This window comes from Hemiscyllium ocellatum, chromosome 17 (genome assembly GCF_020745735.1).
Source record: "Hemiscyllium ocellatum isolate sHemOce1 chromosome 17, sHemOce1.pat.X.cur, whole genome shotgun sequence".
NCBI lineage: Eukaryota > Metazoa > Chordata > Chondrichthyes > Orectolobiformes > Hemiscylliidae > Hemiscyllium > Hemiscyllium ocellatum.
In genome coordinates this window covers 34884391-34903171 of record NC_083417.1, presented here as the reverse complement: position 1 = coordinate 34903171, position 18781 = coordinate 34884391, and the positions used below count along the sequence as shown (strand labels likewise).

At 39.8% G+C, this 18781-nt stretch overlaps 1 protein-coding gene across 1 annotated transcript in view; it reads right to left on the bottom strand.

Moving 5' to 3' along the window:
• Positions 1-18503, bottom strand: part of slc7a9 (solute carrier family 7 member 9) — a 52137-nt gene extending 33634 nt beyond the window's left edge. Inside the window, exons 1-3 of the mRNA XM_060838339.1 lie at positions 18378-18503; positions 5339-5486; positions 63-305 (exon numbers count right to left, since the gene is read on the bottom strand). Of these exons, the coding sequence (XP_060694322.1) occupies positions 63-305; positions 5339-5486; positions 18378-18503 (517 nt within the window). The remainder of the gene's footprint in view (positions 1-62; positions 306-5338; positions 5487-18377) is intronic.
• Between the last annotated feature and the right edge of the window lie 278 nt (positions 18504-18781).

The window sequence follows — 18781 nt, the reverse complement described above, 5'->3', positions numbered from 1 at the left end:
AAATTAGAAGCAGTTATATATGTTTGAGGAATGTCCAGTCTACGAACAATAATAATACTTACTAATCGCAACTGCAGCAAGACATTTGATGACAATCTGTGGGGGCTCACAGCCAGGATAGAAGGGTGTGGCTGCATATTCTGCAAAACTCAGACAGATTATAGCAAATGAAGAAGGTTTCGTAACAACAATACACATCCAGGAATATAAGAATGCAGGAATCGGGCCAAAAGCTTCCAGGAGATATGAATATTCCCCTCCTGATTTTGTGATCATTGTTCCCAAGTCAGCATAACACAATGCACCTGGGAAAATAAGAAAAGTACCATCAGAGCATTTTGTACCATTATGTCTACATAATGAGTCTTCAAAGATATATTCTAGTTTAATTCCATTTTTTAAAATTGAGAATATAAGAATTTATGATATAGAAACATCCCATTGATCTTTGGTTCAATGTGATCATTACTAATCTGGACCTTCAACTTCACTTTCCCACATACTCCCCTTGATTTCCGGAGAAATGAACACAGAATCCCGACAGTGCAGATAGAGGCCATTCAGCTATTGAGTCTGCCCCGCTCATCTGAAGAGCATCCCACCCAGACCCTACAACCCCACATTTAATACGGCCAATCCATATAACCTGCACATCTTTCCACTGTGTGAAGAAAGCAGACCATCTTGTGGAAACCCAAGCAGACATGGGGTGAATATGTAAACTCCACACAGACTGTCACCCAAGGATAGAATCAAACCCAAATCATTGTTACTGTGAGGCTTCTGTGTTAAAAACAGAGCCACTCGTGCTGCCCTTTCATCTTTCCACCTCAGCTCTAAAACAGTCAATGAGAACCCTCTAATATAAGGAATTTTTAAAAACCCTCTGAGTGAAGAAGATTTCTTGTCTGAGACTTAAATGATTGGCTCCTTTTGTTTGCTTTATTCTAAATTCCCCAGCCAGGGCAAACAATGTTTCTATATCTACCCTGTCAAACCCCTTCATTATCTCTCATGTTTCAGTCAGATCAGCTCTCATTCTTCTAAACCCTAGCAGTACAGGCCCAATTTACTCAGCCATGACAGGACAATCCTCTCATCCCAGGGACCAATTTATTGAAATTTTGCTTTACTGTCTCCAATGTAAGTACATCTGTACTGAAAAATGGAGACCAGAATTATAAGCAGTATTTTGGGTGTGATCTCATAAATGCCCCATATAATTGTAGCAAGACTTTATTCCTGCATTCCAAACATCTTGCTTCAAATAGTAATGCACCATTTGCTTTTCCAATTCTTTTTGCTGTTCTTGTATGCTAACTTTCTATGTTCCATGTACAAATGTACCCGAGTGTCTCTGAACATCAACATTTACACATTTCACTTGTTATAATAAATGATATTCTGCATTTCTATTCTTGCAACCTAAGTCTGACCTTTTTTCCTTATCACTGAATCTATCTGTATCTCTTTGAAACCTTTTTGTATCTTCTTCAAAGTTTGCATCCAAATCTATCTGTGTCTTCAGGAAACTTAGATGCATTACTCTGTCTAAGACATTGACAAATTCCCACAGCTTGGAGATCTCACAAACTAAAATGCTTTTCCGCTGATATAAAACTGCTTTCTTCAATCCAGAATTCAAACTACTAACGGCTCCTCATCTGTTTCTCTGGATCAAAAAAATTCAACTTTTTAAACATTTCATCAATTAATCACACAAAATTTTGATCAATGCATTTGACTTAAATGACAGGTCTTCTTGGAAGAGATATAGTTAGTTCACTGTTATAGAGTCATAGAGATATACAGCATGGAAACAGACCCGTCGGTCCAACCTATCCATGCTGACCAGATACCTCAACGCAATCTAGTCCCACCTGCCAGCACCCGGCCCATATCTCTCCAAACCCTTCCTATTCATATACCTATCCAAATGTCTCTTATATGTTGCAATTGTACCAGCCTCCACCACTTCCTCTGGCAGTTCGTTCCAGACTCGTACCACTCTCTGTATGAAAAAGTTGCCCCTTAGGTCTCTTTTACATTGTTCCCCTCTCACCCTGAATCTATGCCCTCTAGTTCTGGACTCCCTGTTATTTCGAAATGACTTTCTGAACTTTTAAAAAGGTTACCATCACAAAACTGAAGCCACAAATCTACTTTATCTTTATTCTACAATCCAGGTTCCTAATGATAATGACACATTATATATTTTATCACACTACATCTACCACTTCCCTTTATCCACAGACCATCTGGCCCAGAGATAGGTACACCACTGTACCACAAAGTAATCTTCTTCCTTTTTACATACTTGCAAAAATTCTTACAAATTCTTTTCAAATTCCTGGCTAGTTTATTTTAATTTTTTTTAAACTTATTAACTCTTTGATGGCTCTTTGCTGGTTGACAAAATGTTCAATATCCTTAAATGTTGTACATGCCTTACACCATTATAACCCTTTTCTTTCCCAAGTAATCATATCCAGCTCTTCCCTTGTTTTGGCATAGTTGGTTTTGCTTAAGTTTCAAATTTAGTAGAGTGCAATTTTCCCCTTCCTGGAAGTGGTGAGGAAAGTGGCAAGAAAGACAAAAAAATTGCTGTTTCAGCCAGGATAGATACTTGTCTCTTTCTACCAATGTTAACAAGTGAATTCTGGATCAGAAGGCCCATGGGCCATCTTCTCATCCTCCAGAAATTAAGATCCTATGTGGTCAATTCATTACCACCTACAAGCCTCAAACAACACCCCACCACTATTCAGTCCATATTATCTGCCATTCTGCCAGGCAAGGAAAGTGGCTGCCTTCCTGATAGGAAAACCAAGCATCCTGCCTGCTGGGTTGGTAGGAGCCTTCATTTGCCCAATTTAGAGGCAATGGGACAGAGGGTGGCTGTTTAAAAACTTCCCCAATAGCTTTAGATTATTGACCCTGACCGTCCCTTCCCATGGCCCTCACCTACAAACTAGTTCGCCTGGTATCAATCGCTGGGTAAGTGCTGGAATCTATTAATAAACAAGTAATAACAATGTGCTTAGAAAGCCATGGTCTTATTAGAACAAACCAACAAGGTTTTTAATGAAAGAAAACACTTTTCTGCTTACTAGTACAACTCTTTTTGCAGCAATTACTGCACAGCCTGGGCCTTTAGTAACAGTCCCTGAGACTGCCAGCCTCTGATTGGCTGGAAGTCTCATGTTAGAAGGTAATTCAGTGTCAAGACTCCTGTCTGGATGAGAAGCTCACCAGATAGCCCTTAAGTTCCTAACTTGTGTTTGATATGATGAGTTTTCTCACTGGTGGGAGAGGGATGTTATCATCACCAAATTTGCCTTCCCCAAAACTTACTTCACAGAGCATGAAATCTCAGTGTTAATGTCCAATTCAAATGTGCTGTAAATCATTAGTTCCCCAAGGTGAACTTTTACCATGTGATTACTAATTAACCTTGCTCATTTCATAACACTAGATACAAAACAGCTTTATCCACAACGTAATATATTGCACCAGAAAATGCATTTCTAGAAAAACATTCTTCAAAATCAACTTGCAGTCCACTTTTGGCAAATCTGATTGTTTTGGTAAATATGCAAATCAAAGACCTCCACAACCATTGCATTGTCATTGTTACAAGCTTCAATACTTTCTTATTTAATTTTCTGTCCAAAAGTATAAATACTTTTTAGGGAGACTGTAAATTATTTCCACTGGTGCTTTCTGACCCTTGCTATTTTTAACCTCCATGTTTATTGATTCAGCCTTCCAAATTTCCAAGCCAAGACATCCTGATGTAATTCTTTCATGTCAGGGTCATTCATCCTTCTTTTCCATTCTGGCAGCATTTTGTATTTCTGATCCTTCCTGTTCCACAAATTAACATTGACAAACCTTTCTATTGCCTCAACTTTAAATTTCTAAATCTCTTCTCATCCAAACCCGCCACCCTCTATGCAAGCTTAAAGCAATTTTCCTTAAAATATTATGTGCCTTCGGAACATTTATTTTTCAACCTTAGTCAACCTACAATCTTATATTGTAATGGTAATCTAAACTATCTATCTCTATTATTGTTCCTCATTAACTTATGTTATTGTAAATACTCTACACATGCTTATAAAGACACTTCATGATTTTACGCTCTACATGGATCTTACTCTCTGATGCATTAGTCAGTTTCTATTTCTGTTCCTTCCTGTTTCACAAAGCCACATTGATATACCTTTCTATTGCCTCAATTTTTATCTTTAGATTTCTAAATCTCCCTTCATCCGTACCTCACAGTCATACAAATTAAATTCCATCAGCCATTTCTTAGCCTTTTGACCCAACTGATCAAGATCCCATTGTACTCTTAGATAACATTTTTCACTGTCCACCTTACCACCAATTTTGGTGTCATCTGCAAACTTATTAACTGTGCCTCCTATATTCTCATCCAATCACTTATGTAAATGGCAAACACAAGTGGACCCACTACTGAAACACCACTGGTCACAGGCCTCCAGTCCTAAAAAAAAACCCTCCACCATATTAGGTTGGAAGTCTTCCCTTGGGTAGAGGAGCAAACATTTGTGGGACATACGAATATATGAATTAAGAGTAGGAATAGGCCATTCAACCCACTGAGTCTGCCCACTATTCAATAAAATCATGGCTGATAACTCTGCATTCCCATCTACCCCTGATAACCTTTCACCTTCTTAATAATTAAAAATTTGTTTATTAGGAATAAAGCTGACACGAAGAAGTATGTTATGTAGAACAACAACAAATTCCTGGAGTATTTTGAACTGGTTAATAATAGCCTGGTACATTTGCACTCTTTTCTGAATTCTTTCATAATTTTGAGTGTTCATTGTATAATTGCATATTTAATCTTCAAAATGAGAAACTGTTTATGGGAGTTGGTGAAAGAGGTTTTGACATTTGGATTGAGATATTATAAGTGATTTGTGAAATTTTTATTTTAATTGATTTTTAACAATATTATGGAAAGCGAACAAATAGTGGTTCAATTTTAATGACTGGGAATTTTTAATCAAGCATTACATTTCATCTTCATAAGATAATAGACACTTTTCCATTCTTTATGGCACTAAAAAGATGTAAACCTTTAACTGTATAGATTAATAATTATTTCCATGTCTAATCATATCCTTTCCTCTGCAGTTGAGAGATATGGCAATTATTTTTTGATTTTTGTTGTAAAGGAAAAATATTATAATATTCCAAAGTACATCATTCTTTTTGCAACAATTTCTCTTTATTCTATGACAGGTTAGAATATCTGTGGTCTGAAACAAATTGGTTAGGATGTTATTTTTTTGCTTACCTAATGTTGCTAGGACTCCACAAGCTGACCAGACAATCAAACAAGGTCCCACTGCTCCAGTATTGGATAAAACAGCTTTAGGCGAGATAAAGATTCCAGAGCCAATCATTGTTCCTACAATGAGGCTGACACCACTGATCAAACCAACCTTTACAAGGAGAAGCAGAAAGGAGAAAAAAAATGCTTTAACAAGAAAACAATGAACAAAAGACCATTTAGCCCAATCTGTCAACAGCTTGGGCAAACTTTATTCATTGATAGAAAACATATGACCTATTTGTGATTCTTGAGAGAATGTTTTGCATAATTATTCCAAGAGATACCCTATAGATAATCAAGAAGTCTTTGAACATATTTATTAACCCAGTGAAAATACCAAGGCTCCCATACATTATTTAAAAAGGTTCATTATCTTGGCCTCCTTTTTTGAAAATTTGTTGATCTGAAGCCAAAGTCTCTGCAGTTGTACTTCTTTATAAAGTGTTATCATTTAACTATATTTCCTCTCCTTTGCTTGCTCCAAATGTATATCACTGCACTCAATTTTATTTGACATTCATCTGTCCAATCCACAAAGTGGAGTTGAAATGCCCATCAGCCATGATTGAATGGCGGAGTGGACTCGATGGGCCGAATGGCCTTACTTCCACTCCTAAGTCTTATGGTCTTCTGAACTCATTTACAATCATCTGTACAGTTAACCCATGTTGTTATTTTATGCCATCAACAATTTCACCTCAAGAACAAATCTAATTCATTTATCTGAAAAGATACCACAATCATTTGGGTGACACCAATTGCACAAAATAAGCCATTTTATTTACTGTTCCTGGGCCAATTGTTATTCCAAGCTGTGATTTTAGTTTCAATCCAGTAAACCCTTATTAGTTACCTTGCAGTGTCCCATCTCTCTCAAAACCAGATTAAGAGAAAGAAAACCTTGTTTTGATTATATTATCTGCATTAGGTAACCGCATTCTGAGCAATTACAATAAAATATTAGAATGACATCTTTGCCAATTTAGGTAAGGAGATTGGCTCTGATTGTCTGTAATGAATAATGCACCAAAGTACAAAGATAAGCTCACTGAGGACTTTGGTTGCAGAATCCTGTGGATTTTCCAAAGTCAAATAGAAATTGTGCAACATAGATACCATTAGCATTTTTGAGTATCGGGATTGCACACCCATTGAAGAGATAGGAAGTTCAGCTGAAGGTGGCTTATCTGAGGAGCTGAAATTCCAGACACCACACCACCACACCACCACATGATAACTTGTTGCTCTCTTAGCCATTTCCTTATTTTGTTTCTTTTTAAATCTCACCATTTTTCTTTAGGGGTCTATGCAGCAACACCAATATAAATCAAAGTGGTTCTCTGTTCTCCAACAAGTCATATTGAAATTCAGGACATAGAGAGTGCAAAGAGCCTTTAGCTGTGCTTATGTTAATATTTTGAGCAGGTGGAAGTTCTGCCCACAAAAAGTCAACCCAAATCTAGCATGTCAGCCTAAATGTTAGTCTGCTGGTATGCTTCTGTCAAAGTCTCAAACATCTGTAATTTTTCTGTGTCAAAGTATAGATGCACATATTTTAACAAGTAAAACATGGTGGTACAAATTGTTACAGGAAATCTAGCTTCATATTCAGTTCATTCTTGTGCAGTGGCATATTGTTGGTTGTATGTTCTCATTGGCAATGCACTGACCTGCTGTATAAAATTGGTCACAGCTCAATGAAACATCCTTCCAAAATCACTGCCTAGAATGATAGAAAATTCATTCATGAGAGCAGTTACATTGAAGGTAAACAAATGTAATTGCAAAATGTATCTGCAGATCCTAACTTGGAGGTATATTAAAACCTTTCTATGAAACCAGAATTCTTAACCACAGTTCAAATCAAATATTGTGTTTTTCACAATTTCCTTGTGATTTGGATTTTCTCTATTTGATCACCATTTCCTTCTGTAATTCAAATGCTCTGTTAATGTAGCAAACCTTCAAATAAACATTTCTCCAAGCAAGTTTATTTGTGTACCTGCTTTTATCATCAATTTCTTCTTTCTCTATCCTTCCTGAAGATGTTGACACTTTCTCCATAGTACAGATTTATGACTGATGGTCACTCTCTGCTCCTTTTCCCATATTCTTGTGATTCCTGTGAAAGCCTCAACAGAAAACTGCAGGAAGGGTGTTTTATTGTGGAGAATACCACAGCCAGATCCAATGCTGTCTTCAACCACCACACCAACATACATGTATTGCCATTTCCAGGTTGGTGCATGGACATGAGAAGATGGAAATTTGACTAATTTTCTGCTTTCTCATACTCTGACATCACCAGCAATTATAGCATGCCCAGAAACTGCATCCACCAGCACCCATCAAGTTGAGATCAGCTGGTTCAGCACAGACTGTGGATTAGTTCTACTCCTTTCATACTATGTGAAGTTCAGAGATCTTTCCACTGAGACATCACATTGCTAATACAAAAGGACTTGCATTTGTATAGCATGTTTTACTCAGGATAGCTCAAACTACTTCACAGCCTATGAAGTACACTTTAATCATAATTACAACAGACAAGTGCAGTAATCAATTTGAGAACAGTCAGATCGCACAAACATAATAAGGCCTGTATGATCCTTAATTAAGCAATAAGTCAAGACGCCAAATGAATTCCTCAGCATCTTTTCAAATATTGGCATTGAATCTTTTCGATCCACCTTGCACAGGTTGTCAGGGTCTTGGTTTCTTGCCTTATTCAAGAAATAAAGAGTCACTGACAGCTCAGCATTCTTTTTGCATTGCACTAAGTATGAGCCTAGTTCATGAGCAGAACTTTCCCTTTCTCAGTTAATGAGATTTATGGCACTGGGTGTGCAAAGGCTCAGCATGACCGTGTTTACACAATCTCTTACCCTTCAGCTCATTCACTACGCTCTTGGACACCTTTTTTGAGGAATCCCATGGTCACAGAATCAGACTTGCTTGACACTGCTGGGATCTACCAGCTTTCAGGCCTCAAGTGCCATATTTAAAGGTGAACAGCACATCACTTCAGGCATTACCCACCAGGAACTGTCCCTCACACTGTGATGCTTAAGCCTCAACATTCAACAAATGGTCCAGAGGAAAGGATGGCTCTCTGCCTGCTTCACAAACAGGGACCTGGATTTGTCGGTGAATGGGATGGTGGAGAGGAGAGCAATCTTTTTCCAATCAACAGCCATGGGAGGCCATGATATCAGACCAAGCCAGACTGTTCACAGACTGCAGCCTGGATCAGTGCTATGTCCCTGGTAAGAGAAACGTCCAGCAGTGCAGTGAGAAGGTCAATGATCTTCTGCACTCTGCAAGGATATGTTTTACCATCTTCTCTCTGCTACCCCATACTCATAGGCTGGAAACCATTCTCTAACTGTGCCACTGCAGGCAGATACCATCAAGCCTCATGGGTTATAGCTCTCACTGTGTGCATTATGTCCACTGAACAGCTCTCAATCTCTTCATCCTCCCAAACTATTGACACTATCGACCCTCTATACATCCTGCTCACTTACTATCTGATATGTTGCTCCCTGCCTCGTGCCTATGCATTGTCACTAACTATTCTTCCATCCATTTCCATCTCAGTCAATCCCTCCTATAGTCTTGTTGCAGTGAATATTGGCCCATAACCAGGCAAAGACAAATCCAGGATTTGGCAAATGAAGAGTCTGACTGGTCACATGGGGATAGAAGTCCTCAATTGCCAATCAACCCAATGAGCGTCATTGTGCTGTGCTGTTCTCCCATCATCACCAGTATTCACTCATCTTTCATGTGCACAAGTTTATATCCTTCCTGAACAACTCATTCCCTCTCTTCTCTGATCTGGGCATTAATGTCATCCAGCTGACCCTCAGAAAGAAGTCAGCGCCAAAGACCCTCATCAGCAACTCCACTTCCGAGGAACCCTCCGACAGTGCACCAACAAGGCCTCCAGCTGCTCAGAGACTTCCACCTCAGTGCTAGATGAGACTGAGGAACGCAATGCAGTGAGCACATGACTAGCACATCTCTGCAGCTGGTTGAGAAAGAAAGATTTCTGACACTTAAAGGATCACTGGAGATCAGGCACCCACTCAATTCCATGTAGGCGATGATCTTCCTGTTATTTACCGTGAGTGACCTTGTCCACCTGCACATGCATGGTAAAGGAACATTAGGCAGGCTTAACAGAGGTACTCAGTAAACTTGATCAAAGACTGGAGGAGCCACCAATGTTATTGGTAACATTATGACTCTGGCATGCATGTGTCTGGCTGGGTCCATGGACAGGGTGGTGGTCACCATGGAGACCCAGCACCAGCACACTGTGTTGCTGGGTATTCACATGACCCTGGTCTCCAACACTCTAGTCACAGATACTCAGCATCAATAGCAAGGTAAGAGGGATGAAGGGCCATCTTAAATAAAGTGAGCTATAATGAACTGCAAATGTATGGAAGTAAGATAGTCACCACTCAGTTCTGAATCGCCTTTTACAACTTGAAGGGGAAAACAGTAGAAGTTTTCACAACATCAAACATCTGATTTTTAAAATTCTCACAGTATTTTCTCACCTTTCCCACCATTCACAGGAGGGACAGGAAAATTCTGTTGCACACACTTAAGTTTCTGGAGTGGAACTTGAGTCCACATCTTCCTAAATCACAGGTAACAGACTGAGCCCAGGCCAACACTAGCATGAACTCATCTCCTGTCCCAAAGTATTCCAGTTCCATCAAACTTCCAGCAGAATTAAATTCTGTAATCTAATAATGATGCTAGGTTTGCGAAGCAGGGGTGTGGAGTGATGCCAACAATACATTTACAAATAATTACAAACTTAATGTCTAATGTAAGTAAGGCATTCATGAATTCACTAAAACTGCCTCATCAAATTATTTATCTTTACTTAAATTGGACTTGCCTTAAACTTGTGTAAATCACTGGAATAGAATTTAGTATTTAGCCAAAGTTTAATTATGTATTGTGCTAAATTGCTGTTTATTTTGCTGAGTAGCAACATGCAAAGCTTGCACAGTTAATTGCTATTGTGTGAATTATTACTGTTAACAGACCATCTGACTTAATGCCTAAAAAAAAATCAATGTTGTAATTTACATGAATTTTAGCAAGGCTTTTAATAAATTCCCTCATGGCAGATTGGTCAAGAAAGTAAGAGCTTTGAGATTCAAGGCAAAGGGGCACTTTGGATCCAAAAATGTCTGACAGGCATGAAGCAGGGTGTGTTAGGCAGAGGTGTTTCTTTCACTGGAAGTCTAATGAAGGGGCTGCACTCTGAAAGCTTGTGATTTCAAATAAACCTGTTGGACTATGGCCTGGTGTTTGTGTGATTTCTGACTGTCAGTCCAACATCCTTCACAACAGTGGGGTGCCACAGGGCTCAATGCTGAGCCTTCGCTGTTTGTGGTGTCCATTAATTTTGATATAAATGTAGAGGGTATGATCAAGAAGCTTATGGATGACATGAAAAATAATAATATGGAGGATTATATTGGACTGGTCAGCTGAGTAGAGCAGTGGAAAATAGAATTCAGTTCAGAAAAGTGTAAGGTCACACACTTGAAGTGGCCAGGGATTACACTATGAATAGTATAGGATCCTGGAAAGTACTGTAGGTCAGTACTTAGTGTACATATCCACAGATCCCTGAAGGTAGCAGTGCAGGTGGTCAAGAAGGCATATGGAATACTTGGCTTTATTGGCTGAGACACAGAATGAAAATGTAGGGAGGTTATACTAGAATTGTGTCAAACACAGATTGGCCCACAGCTGGAGTTGTGGCCACATTGAAGAGGGTGCAGAGGAGATTCACCAGGATGCTGCCTGCATTGGAAGGTCTGATATATGAGGAAAGATTGGAAAGACTGGGATTGTTTTCCTTGAAGCTGCAATGATTGAGAGAGCATGTAATGGAGGTGTATAAGGTTATGAAAAGTATAGATTGATGGCTAGGAAGGCATTCCTGTTCATTAAAGAGTCAATAGCCAAGGACCCGGTTTTGTAGAAGGCTAAGAGGAGAGATGAAGGGAAATGTTTTCATTCAGCGAAAGGTGGGTATCTGGAACTCACTGCCTGAAAAGTGGTTGAGTCAGAAATTCTTGCAACATTATCAATACTTAGATATTCCCTTGCATTGATACAGACTCCAGGACTATGAGCAAAGAGCTAGAAAATGGGAGTAGTGTAGTCAGATCTTTGGTGACTGGCACAGACATATTTCAAATGGTGTGCTGTTAAAAATCTGAGCTATAAAGACTAATGTAGTGCAACAGTAAGCACTTGGAGTAAACAAGATTTAGCTCCTTATTTAATAGTTGATAACAATAGTAATATTAAATATAAACCAATCAGAGGCAAACAAAAACTGACCATCTTCTGTTGCATAGAGATTTACCATCTTAATTTTGTTCACCAGAAAATCCCTGCACTCCCTAAATTGCATCATCTAATTGTTACCTAAATAATTTCAGGATCTTTTTCCTTTTGCTGATAAGTCCAAATGAAATGCCTACTGTTCCCTGTTTGATGATGCACTGTATGATACCAGTACCTCTGTTGACCTGTCTGTTCCCTACTACAGTTTACTTTAATGTCCAGGTTTAACTTATTTTGGATATAAAAATAAAATAATGCAGATGATGGAAATTTTTTTTAAAAAGCAGAAAATGCTGGAATTAATCAGCAGGATTGGCAGCATCTGTGGAGAGAAAATTAAACCTAATCTTTCATCATTCCTGATGAAATATCACAAACCTGAACATTGGGCTTGATTATCAAATCTGTATAACTTCTGAGTCCTGACCCTGTTGTTCACAGGCCACTATTTTGAAAAATTTTCATTAAAAATATGCAAATTCAGTGCACAATTGGTGAGACAGAACACTTCCATGAGGCATGTGAGTGGCAAAGGCAGCTGGCAGCCATGATGGTGGGCGTCAAGAGTGTTATGCTGGAAAAGCACAGCAGGTCAGGCAGCATCGCAGCAGCAGGAGAATCGACGTTTTGGGCATAAGCCCTTCATTAGTAAAAATGAAGGCAGCCATCCCGGCAGCCATGATGGTGCCTGCCAAAGCCTTATGAAAGACAGCAGGTAGCACCTCAGATAACAAGTAGTATAAATACTCACAAAGATAACTGTAAGGCCAAATAAGATGTAATGCACATATCCACTGCATGATTCTTCAGGATCTGATACCTTTCATGCATCAAAAGAACATTTTTTCACTTTTCCCTGCTTTTGATCTGATAGCTGTGCACTAATTTGAAACAAGCTTTATGTGTTCCGATTTTCCAGCTGAAATTGTGTTCTTATCTCACTGTCTCAAGTTCCTGAAGGAAATTTCCTCTTAATCTTCTGGGTTCTAAGGATAAAAGCCCCAGCTATTTCATTCTCACCATTCTCCTGCTCCCTCTACAGGGCCTTGAAATTCTTCTTCTTCTATACTCGCTTTGAGCACAACTTCGGAGGAGAGCTAACACCTATTCCGACAAGTCCTGACAAACCTATCCCAACAGTCACTGCATCAGAGGTCAGATCAGTTTTCCTTCATGTGAATCCAAGGAAAGCAGTGGGACCAGATGGAGTACCAGGCCCCGACACAGCTTAAAAATACGGGGTAGACCATTTAGGACAGAGATGAGGAGAAACTTCTTCACCCAGAGAGTGATGGGTGTATGGAATGCTCTGCCCCAGAGGGCAGTGGAGGCCCAGTATCTGGATTCATTTAAGAAAGAGTTGGATAGAGCTCTCAAGGATAGAGGAATCAAGGGTTATGGAGATAAGGCAGGAACAGGATACTGATTAAGGATGATCAGCCATGATCATATTGGATGGTGGTGCAGGCTCGAAGGGCAGAATGGCCTACTCCTGCACCTATTGTCTATTGTCTATTGCCATGCACTCAGAGCATGTGCAGATCAACTGGCAGAGGACATCTTCAACCTCTCCCTGCAGCAGGGCACTGTCGCTGCTTGTTTCAAGAGAACCAACATAATCTCTGTGCCTTCACAGATTCATGCAGCATGTCTCAATGACTACTGCCCAGTGGCCCTAACTTTGGTGGTCATGAAGTGCTTTGAAAGGCTGGTCATGACATTAATCAACTCCAGCCTCCCCACTACTCTTGACCCACTCCAATTTGTCTTTGGACCAACAGATCCACGTCAGATGCCATATCACTTGCCCTTCACTTAAGAATCTACTCATTGACTGCAGTTCAGCCTTCAACACTATTATCCCCTTCAGACTGATGACTAAACTTGGTGATCTTGGACAAAACCACACTCTCTGCAACTGAATCCTCAGTTTCCTGACCCACAGGCCACAATCAGTGAAGATTGGGGACAATATTTCATCCTCACTAATACTCAACATTGGAGCCCCTCAGGGGTGCATACTCAGCCCCCTACTGTACTCACTGTATACCCATGATTGCATCGCCAAATACAAGTTTGCTGATGGCACCACCAAAGTCGGTCGAATCTCAGATGGCGATGAAACAGACTACAGACAGGAGGTGGAAGACCTGAGAAAATGGTGCATTGAGAACAACCTAGATCTCAGTGTTGGCAAAACCAAGGAACTCATTGTTGACTTTTGGTGGGATTTACTCATGCCCCCCTACACATTGGCACACAGAGATAGAACGAGTGGAGAGTGTCAAGCTCCTGGGAGGAGTGGTCATCCACAACAAGCTTTCTTGGACTCTTCATGTGGACGCACTGGTTACAAAGGCCCAACAACGTCTCTTCTTCCTCAGGCAGCTGGGAAAATTTGGCATGACAGCAAATACCCTTTTATAGAGATTTGAGAGCATTCTGTCTGGATGTATCACTATCTGGTATGGCAACTGTACCATTCAAGATCAGACACAGTTACAGAGGGAAGTAAACTCAGGCCAGACAATCACAAAGGCCAATCTCCCATCTGCAGAATCCATCTGCCAGGCCCGCTGTCAAGGAAAGGCCACCAGCATTCTCAAAGATCCATCCTACGCTGGCAAGGCTTTTCTACAACCTCTACCATCAGGGAGAAGGTACTGAAGCCTGAACACACGCACCAGCCAGTTTCATAACAGTTTCTACCCTACTGTTGTTAGAATACTGAATGGACTCACATACTTAACATTCTCCTGTACCTGTGTTTTTGTTTTTGCTCCTGTTTACCTATTATTTACTTATCTATGCTACTTAACTATGTGATCTGTCTGTATTGCTCGCACGACAAAGCTTTTCACTGTGCCTCAGTATACGTGAAAACAAGTTCAATTCAATTCAATTCAAATTCTTCTTCCTTTTTAACTCATCAGCAAAGTGAGGAGACAGATTGCACTTGCATGGAAGTACAGAGAAGTTCCATTATGGAACTAAGCCACTTGGCACATATCAGTTTGTGCTAATGCTTATTCTCAATGTGAGCAAGTTATTCTATTCTCTTTTATCTATTTGGTTTTCTTATATATCACTGCTCCTCTGTTTCCTTTAGCCACTATCCAGTTTGATGTTTAATATTGACAATTTTTATCCAGGTTACACTAGAAATGCATTCCAAAGCCTCGTAACTATACAAAAATATTCTTTTTCACTGTCTATTCAGAATATTTTCCATCTAATCCTGCTAAAATGCTCCTTCTACTCAGGACCCCTCAAAAACAAAATATTCATTGACACCAACCATACTTTCAGAATTGCAAACATGTCTGCCATTTTCCTCCATTTGTTGTTCCAATGTATAATAAGACTATTCTTCCAGGCTGACGTTGTATTTGTAATCAGAATCTTCCAGTAGCATTAAGTGTCCCAACTGTGCGACCAGAAATGTGGGACTCACAGCTGGGTCAACTGACTACGTGCATTCACATGGTGGCCAAATCATTAGGTATTCCTGGATGAAATGGTCAACCAATTATGTGGCAGCGGTGCGCAAAAGGTTAAAAATCCTACAGTTACCTTACAGGGTTGAATGATTGTATTTATAGGCCAGCTTTTATTCTCCGCTATCCAGTAGCAGCAGACTTGCTTTGTCATTGGATGCCTTCAGACCACAGCTGCTGCTAGATCCTTCTAATCTTTCTTTTCTTCCTCTCTGTATAGCCTCATCAGCTATCTGCTATTCTGCAATGATGTCTCAGAGCACATAATGTGTGTTTCCACAGTTTGACAATGCTTCCATGAAGGTGCTCTTCCAGTCTACCGGGCAACATTGGGAGGTCATAAACAAAAACAAAATTGCTAGAGAAACTCAGCGGGTCGGGCAGCATCTATGGAGAGAAAGCAGAGTTAACCTTTTGGGTCTGGTGACCCTTCTTCAAGACCTATCAGTTCAGATGAAGAAATGGCTCAGTCAGAAATGTTACTGTTACACCGTTCTACTGTGACTTCCAGCAGTGCAGATATATTCACCTCAGTCTTTAGGCATTTGTGGTTAGACATAGATCACATTTGACTAGGTTCTAGGTGCCCCTCCTCCTCCTGACAGGACAATTGTGTGCCAACAGTGGGGAGGAGTGTTAGCAAGCCACACTGGGGTATAATCTCAGGATACCCAGGAAGCTGCCACATCTCCTCCCCCTTCCTAGTTACCTCATTGCCTCCAGAGGTGAAACTGAAGAGGATGCAAGTGCACCTCTGCAGGACACCCTCAGCACTAGAGCTCCCCTCTGCTGGTTTTTGTAAGTTTGGAAATCCTGATCATGTGTGTGGAAATACAAGGAGGCAGACCTCCATGAACTACCACCTTGAAAACTATTGGTATTGGATTGTCTCCTAGTCCATGAAGCTAGAGAAAAAGAATTCCTTGACATTCTGAGCTGTCTCTGACATTATGGTCAGATATTTTTCTGTGAAGTAATTACTTCACTTGCGGTATAGTTTTGATTTTGCACCAATGCTCAGTGTTTCCCTGACCTTGGTTGGCATCATTTGGAACTGACTGAGCACTGTCGATATTTCTTGTTGAGTCCTGGCCATTGCTGTGCATGCTCCTAGGCTCCCTTTGCTGATTCCTTTCCAGCTGTGTCATTTCCATCCTCGATGTGTACTCAAAAGTTGCAACAATATCCCTGGACACTCCGACATTTAGCCTAGAGCAGGAAGCATCACCTTGCATTTTTCTCAGTCATCTTTGGCCTTCCTTCCATCATCAGGAGTGCTCGCAAAACTGGAGTCAATGGGAATCGGGGAAAACTCTCAGTTGGTTGGAGTCAAAGCTGGCACATGAGAAGGTGCTTTTGTTTTTGGACTTTAATTAACTCAGTCCTGGGACATCTCAGCAGGAGTTGCTCAGTGTCCTAGGGGTAGCAGCCAGCTTCAGCTACTTCAGCTAAGGTTTTCTTTACATAAGAAGATCAGAAAGTAATTTGTTGATGATTGCAAAGTATTCAGCAATCTTCATGACTCCTCAAATACTGCATCAGTCTCTGTTCCTATGTATCAAGACTTGGATAGTATCTAAGCTCGATCTGATAAGTGGCAAGTAACATTTGTGCCACACAAATACCAGGCAATGAACATTTCTAATAAGAGAGAATTTAACCCTCTCTCCTTCACATTACTATCACTGAATCCCTAATTAACAACATTCTGGGGATTACCATTGACCAGACACTGGCCTGGACAAGCTTCACAGGAGGCTCCCAAGCACTGAGGATGTCACCTAGAAAGGGGACGAAACATTTGCAACAAAAACTCCCAGTTTGGCGAACAGAACCACAACAACAAGCCATATAAATATTCTCTTAAAAAGCTGGAAATTGGCTTGGAATTTTGCAGCAAGTAACTCACCTCCTAATTCTCCAAAGCCTGACAGGATTGGCGTTGACTCAATAGGCTGAATGGCCTGATTCCACACTGCAGGGATTTTATAATTCCATGATGTTCTGCTGCTCTGACTGAGTTCATACACACACTAGTTTTGTATTCTTGGTTTATATTAAATTAATTGAGGTTAAATACCCGAGCTGCTGACCTGGGATTTGAACTCGTACCTTAGAGTCTTTAGCCAGGAACATAATCACTTAGGGATTGCATTGTTTCATCCAAAAAGGTTTGGACTTTATGATTGTTAGTGCAGTGAATTATGCTCCTATGGAGCTAGAGTTACATGTAATTAAACTCTTTGTAAGTAAATGGGTTTCGAGTAAATTAAAATTGTAGCCATGTTTGCGTTTACTGTGCTTCAGTGAGAATATTGAAGTACTAAAGGACAACGTCTCTTAACTTGGCTTGCTAAGATGATTGGCTGTACTTTGTTGGTTCAGAAACTCAATTCAAACTAACCAACTTTGTGAAGGGCACTATAATGGTGGAGGATTGGGTGAGTGTGGATAGAGGTCAAAATTGAAAGAAGCAACTTACCTGCAAAAATGGTTAACTATCTAAGTGTGTATACATGTTTGTGTGTGTGTGAAAGAGAAAGATATCTGGCAATGACAGAATAGAATGTGAATAGAATGCTAAATTGTACTACTAAGTATTGGAAATAGATAGAAATCTTTGATTAATTCAGATCCAGTTGGGTACATTGTGAGGAACTGTGAAGTTTGTTTTCTCCATTGAAGAAATCATTTGACTTCCCTTATTGAGATTTGAATTATCACATGAAAATTGTACAATGAAGATTACAATTTTGAAGGCATCACTGCAACATTGTCTTCAATTTTATGTCCTACAATGAGTGAACATTACTTGTAATACAAATAATTGTAACGAAGAATCATAGAATCCCTACTGTGTGGAAACAGGCCATTTGGCCCACATCGACCTTCCAAAGGGTCCCAGACCTATTCCTCTACCATATTACTCTATATTTACCACTGACTAATGCACTGAACCAAAACATCCTGAACATTATGGGCAATTTAGCATGGCCAACTCACCTAACCAACAGTTTCGATTGCCTTAAAAAAAAGTGAATTGCACAGCAATATATATTGGTTGAACTTTCTAGTCCTCCATTGTATATAGTTGGGAATTCCATACTTGCCTGTTGTTTTAGAGCCACATGTTTTGGTTCATTTTCTCTCATGCTCTCCAACTCCAGCTTGTCAGGTGGTCGATTCCCATTTTTCATTGTATTATTTTCTCTCTTCCTCAGATTCTCCTCATCCATTTTTCTAGTTTTTCAGCTCTGGAACAATTGTGGAAGTACCTGTAAACATTTTTCAGTTTTTAGCAAAGAACCATAGAAGTTTGAAATATTTACAGCTCTTAAGTGAATGAATTGTGTATAATTGAGAAGGTCCTGGTAAAATTTGTATTTGTCAAATAAATAAACAATTTGTGTTAATTTTTCATTCTTGAACTGCAGAACTGGGGATTTACATTTCTTACAATTTAAGAAATTACTTTTCTTTTTATATCCATCTAGCAGGGCAGTAGACGTCTAGG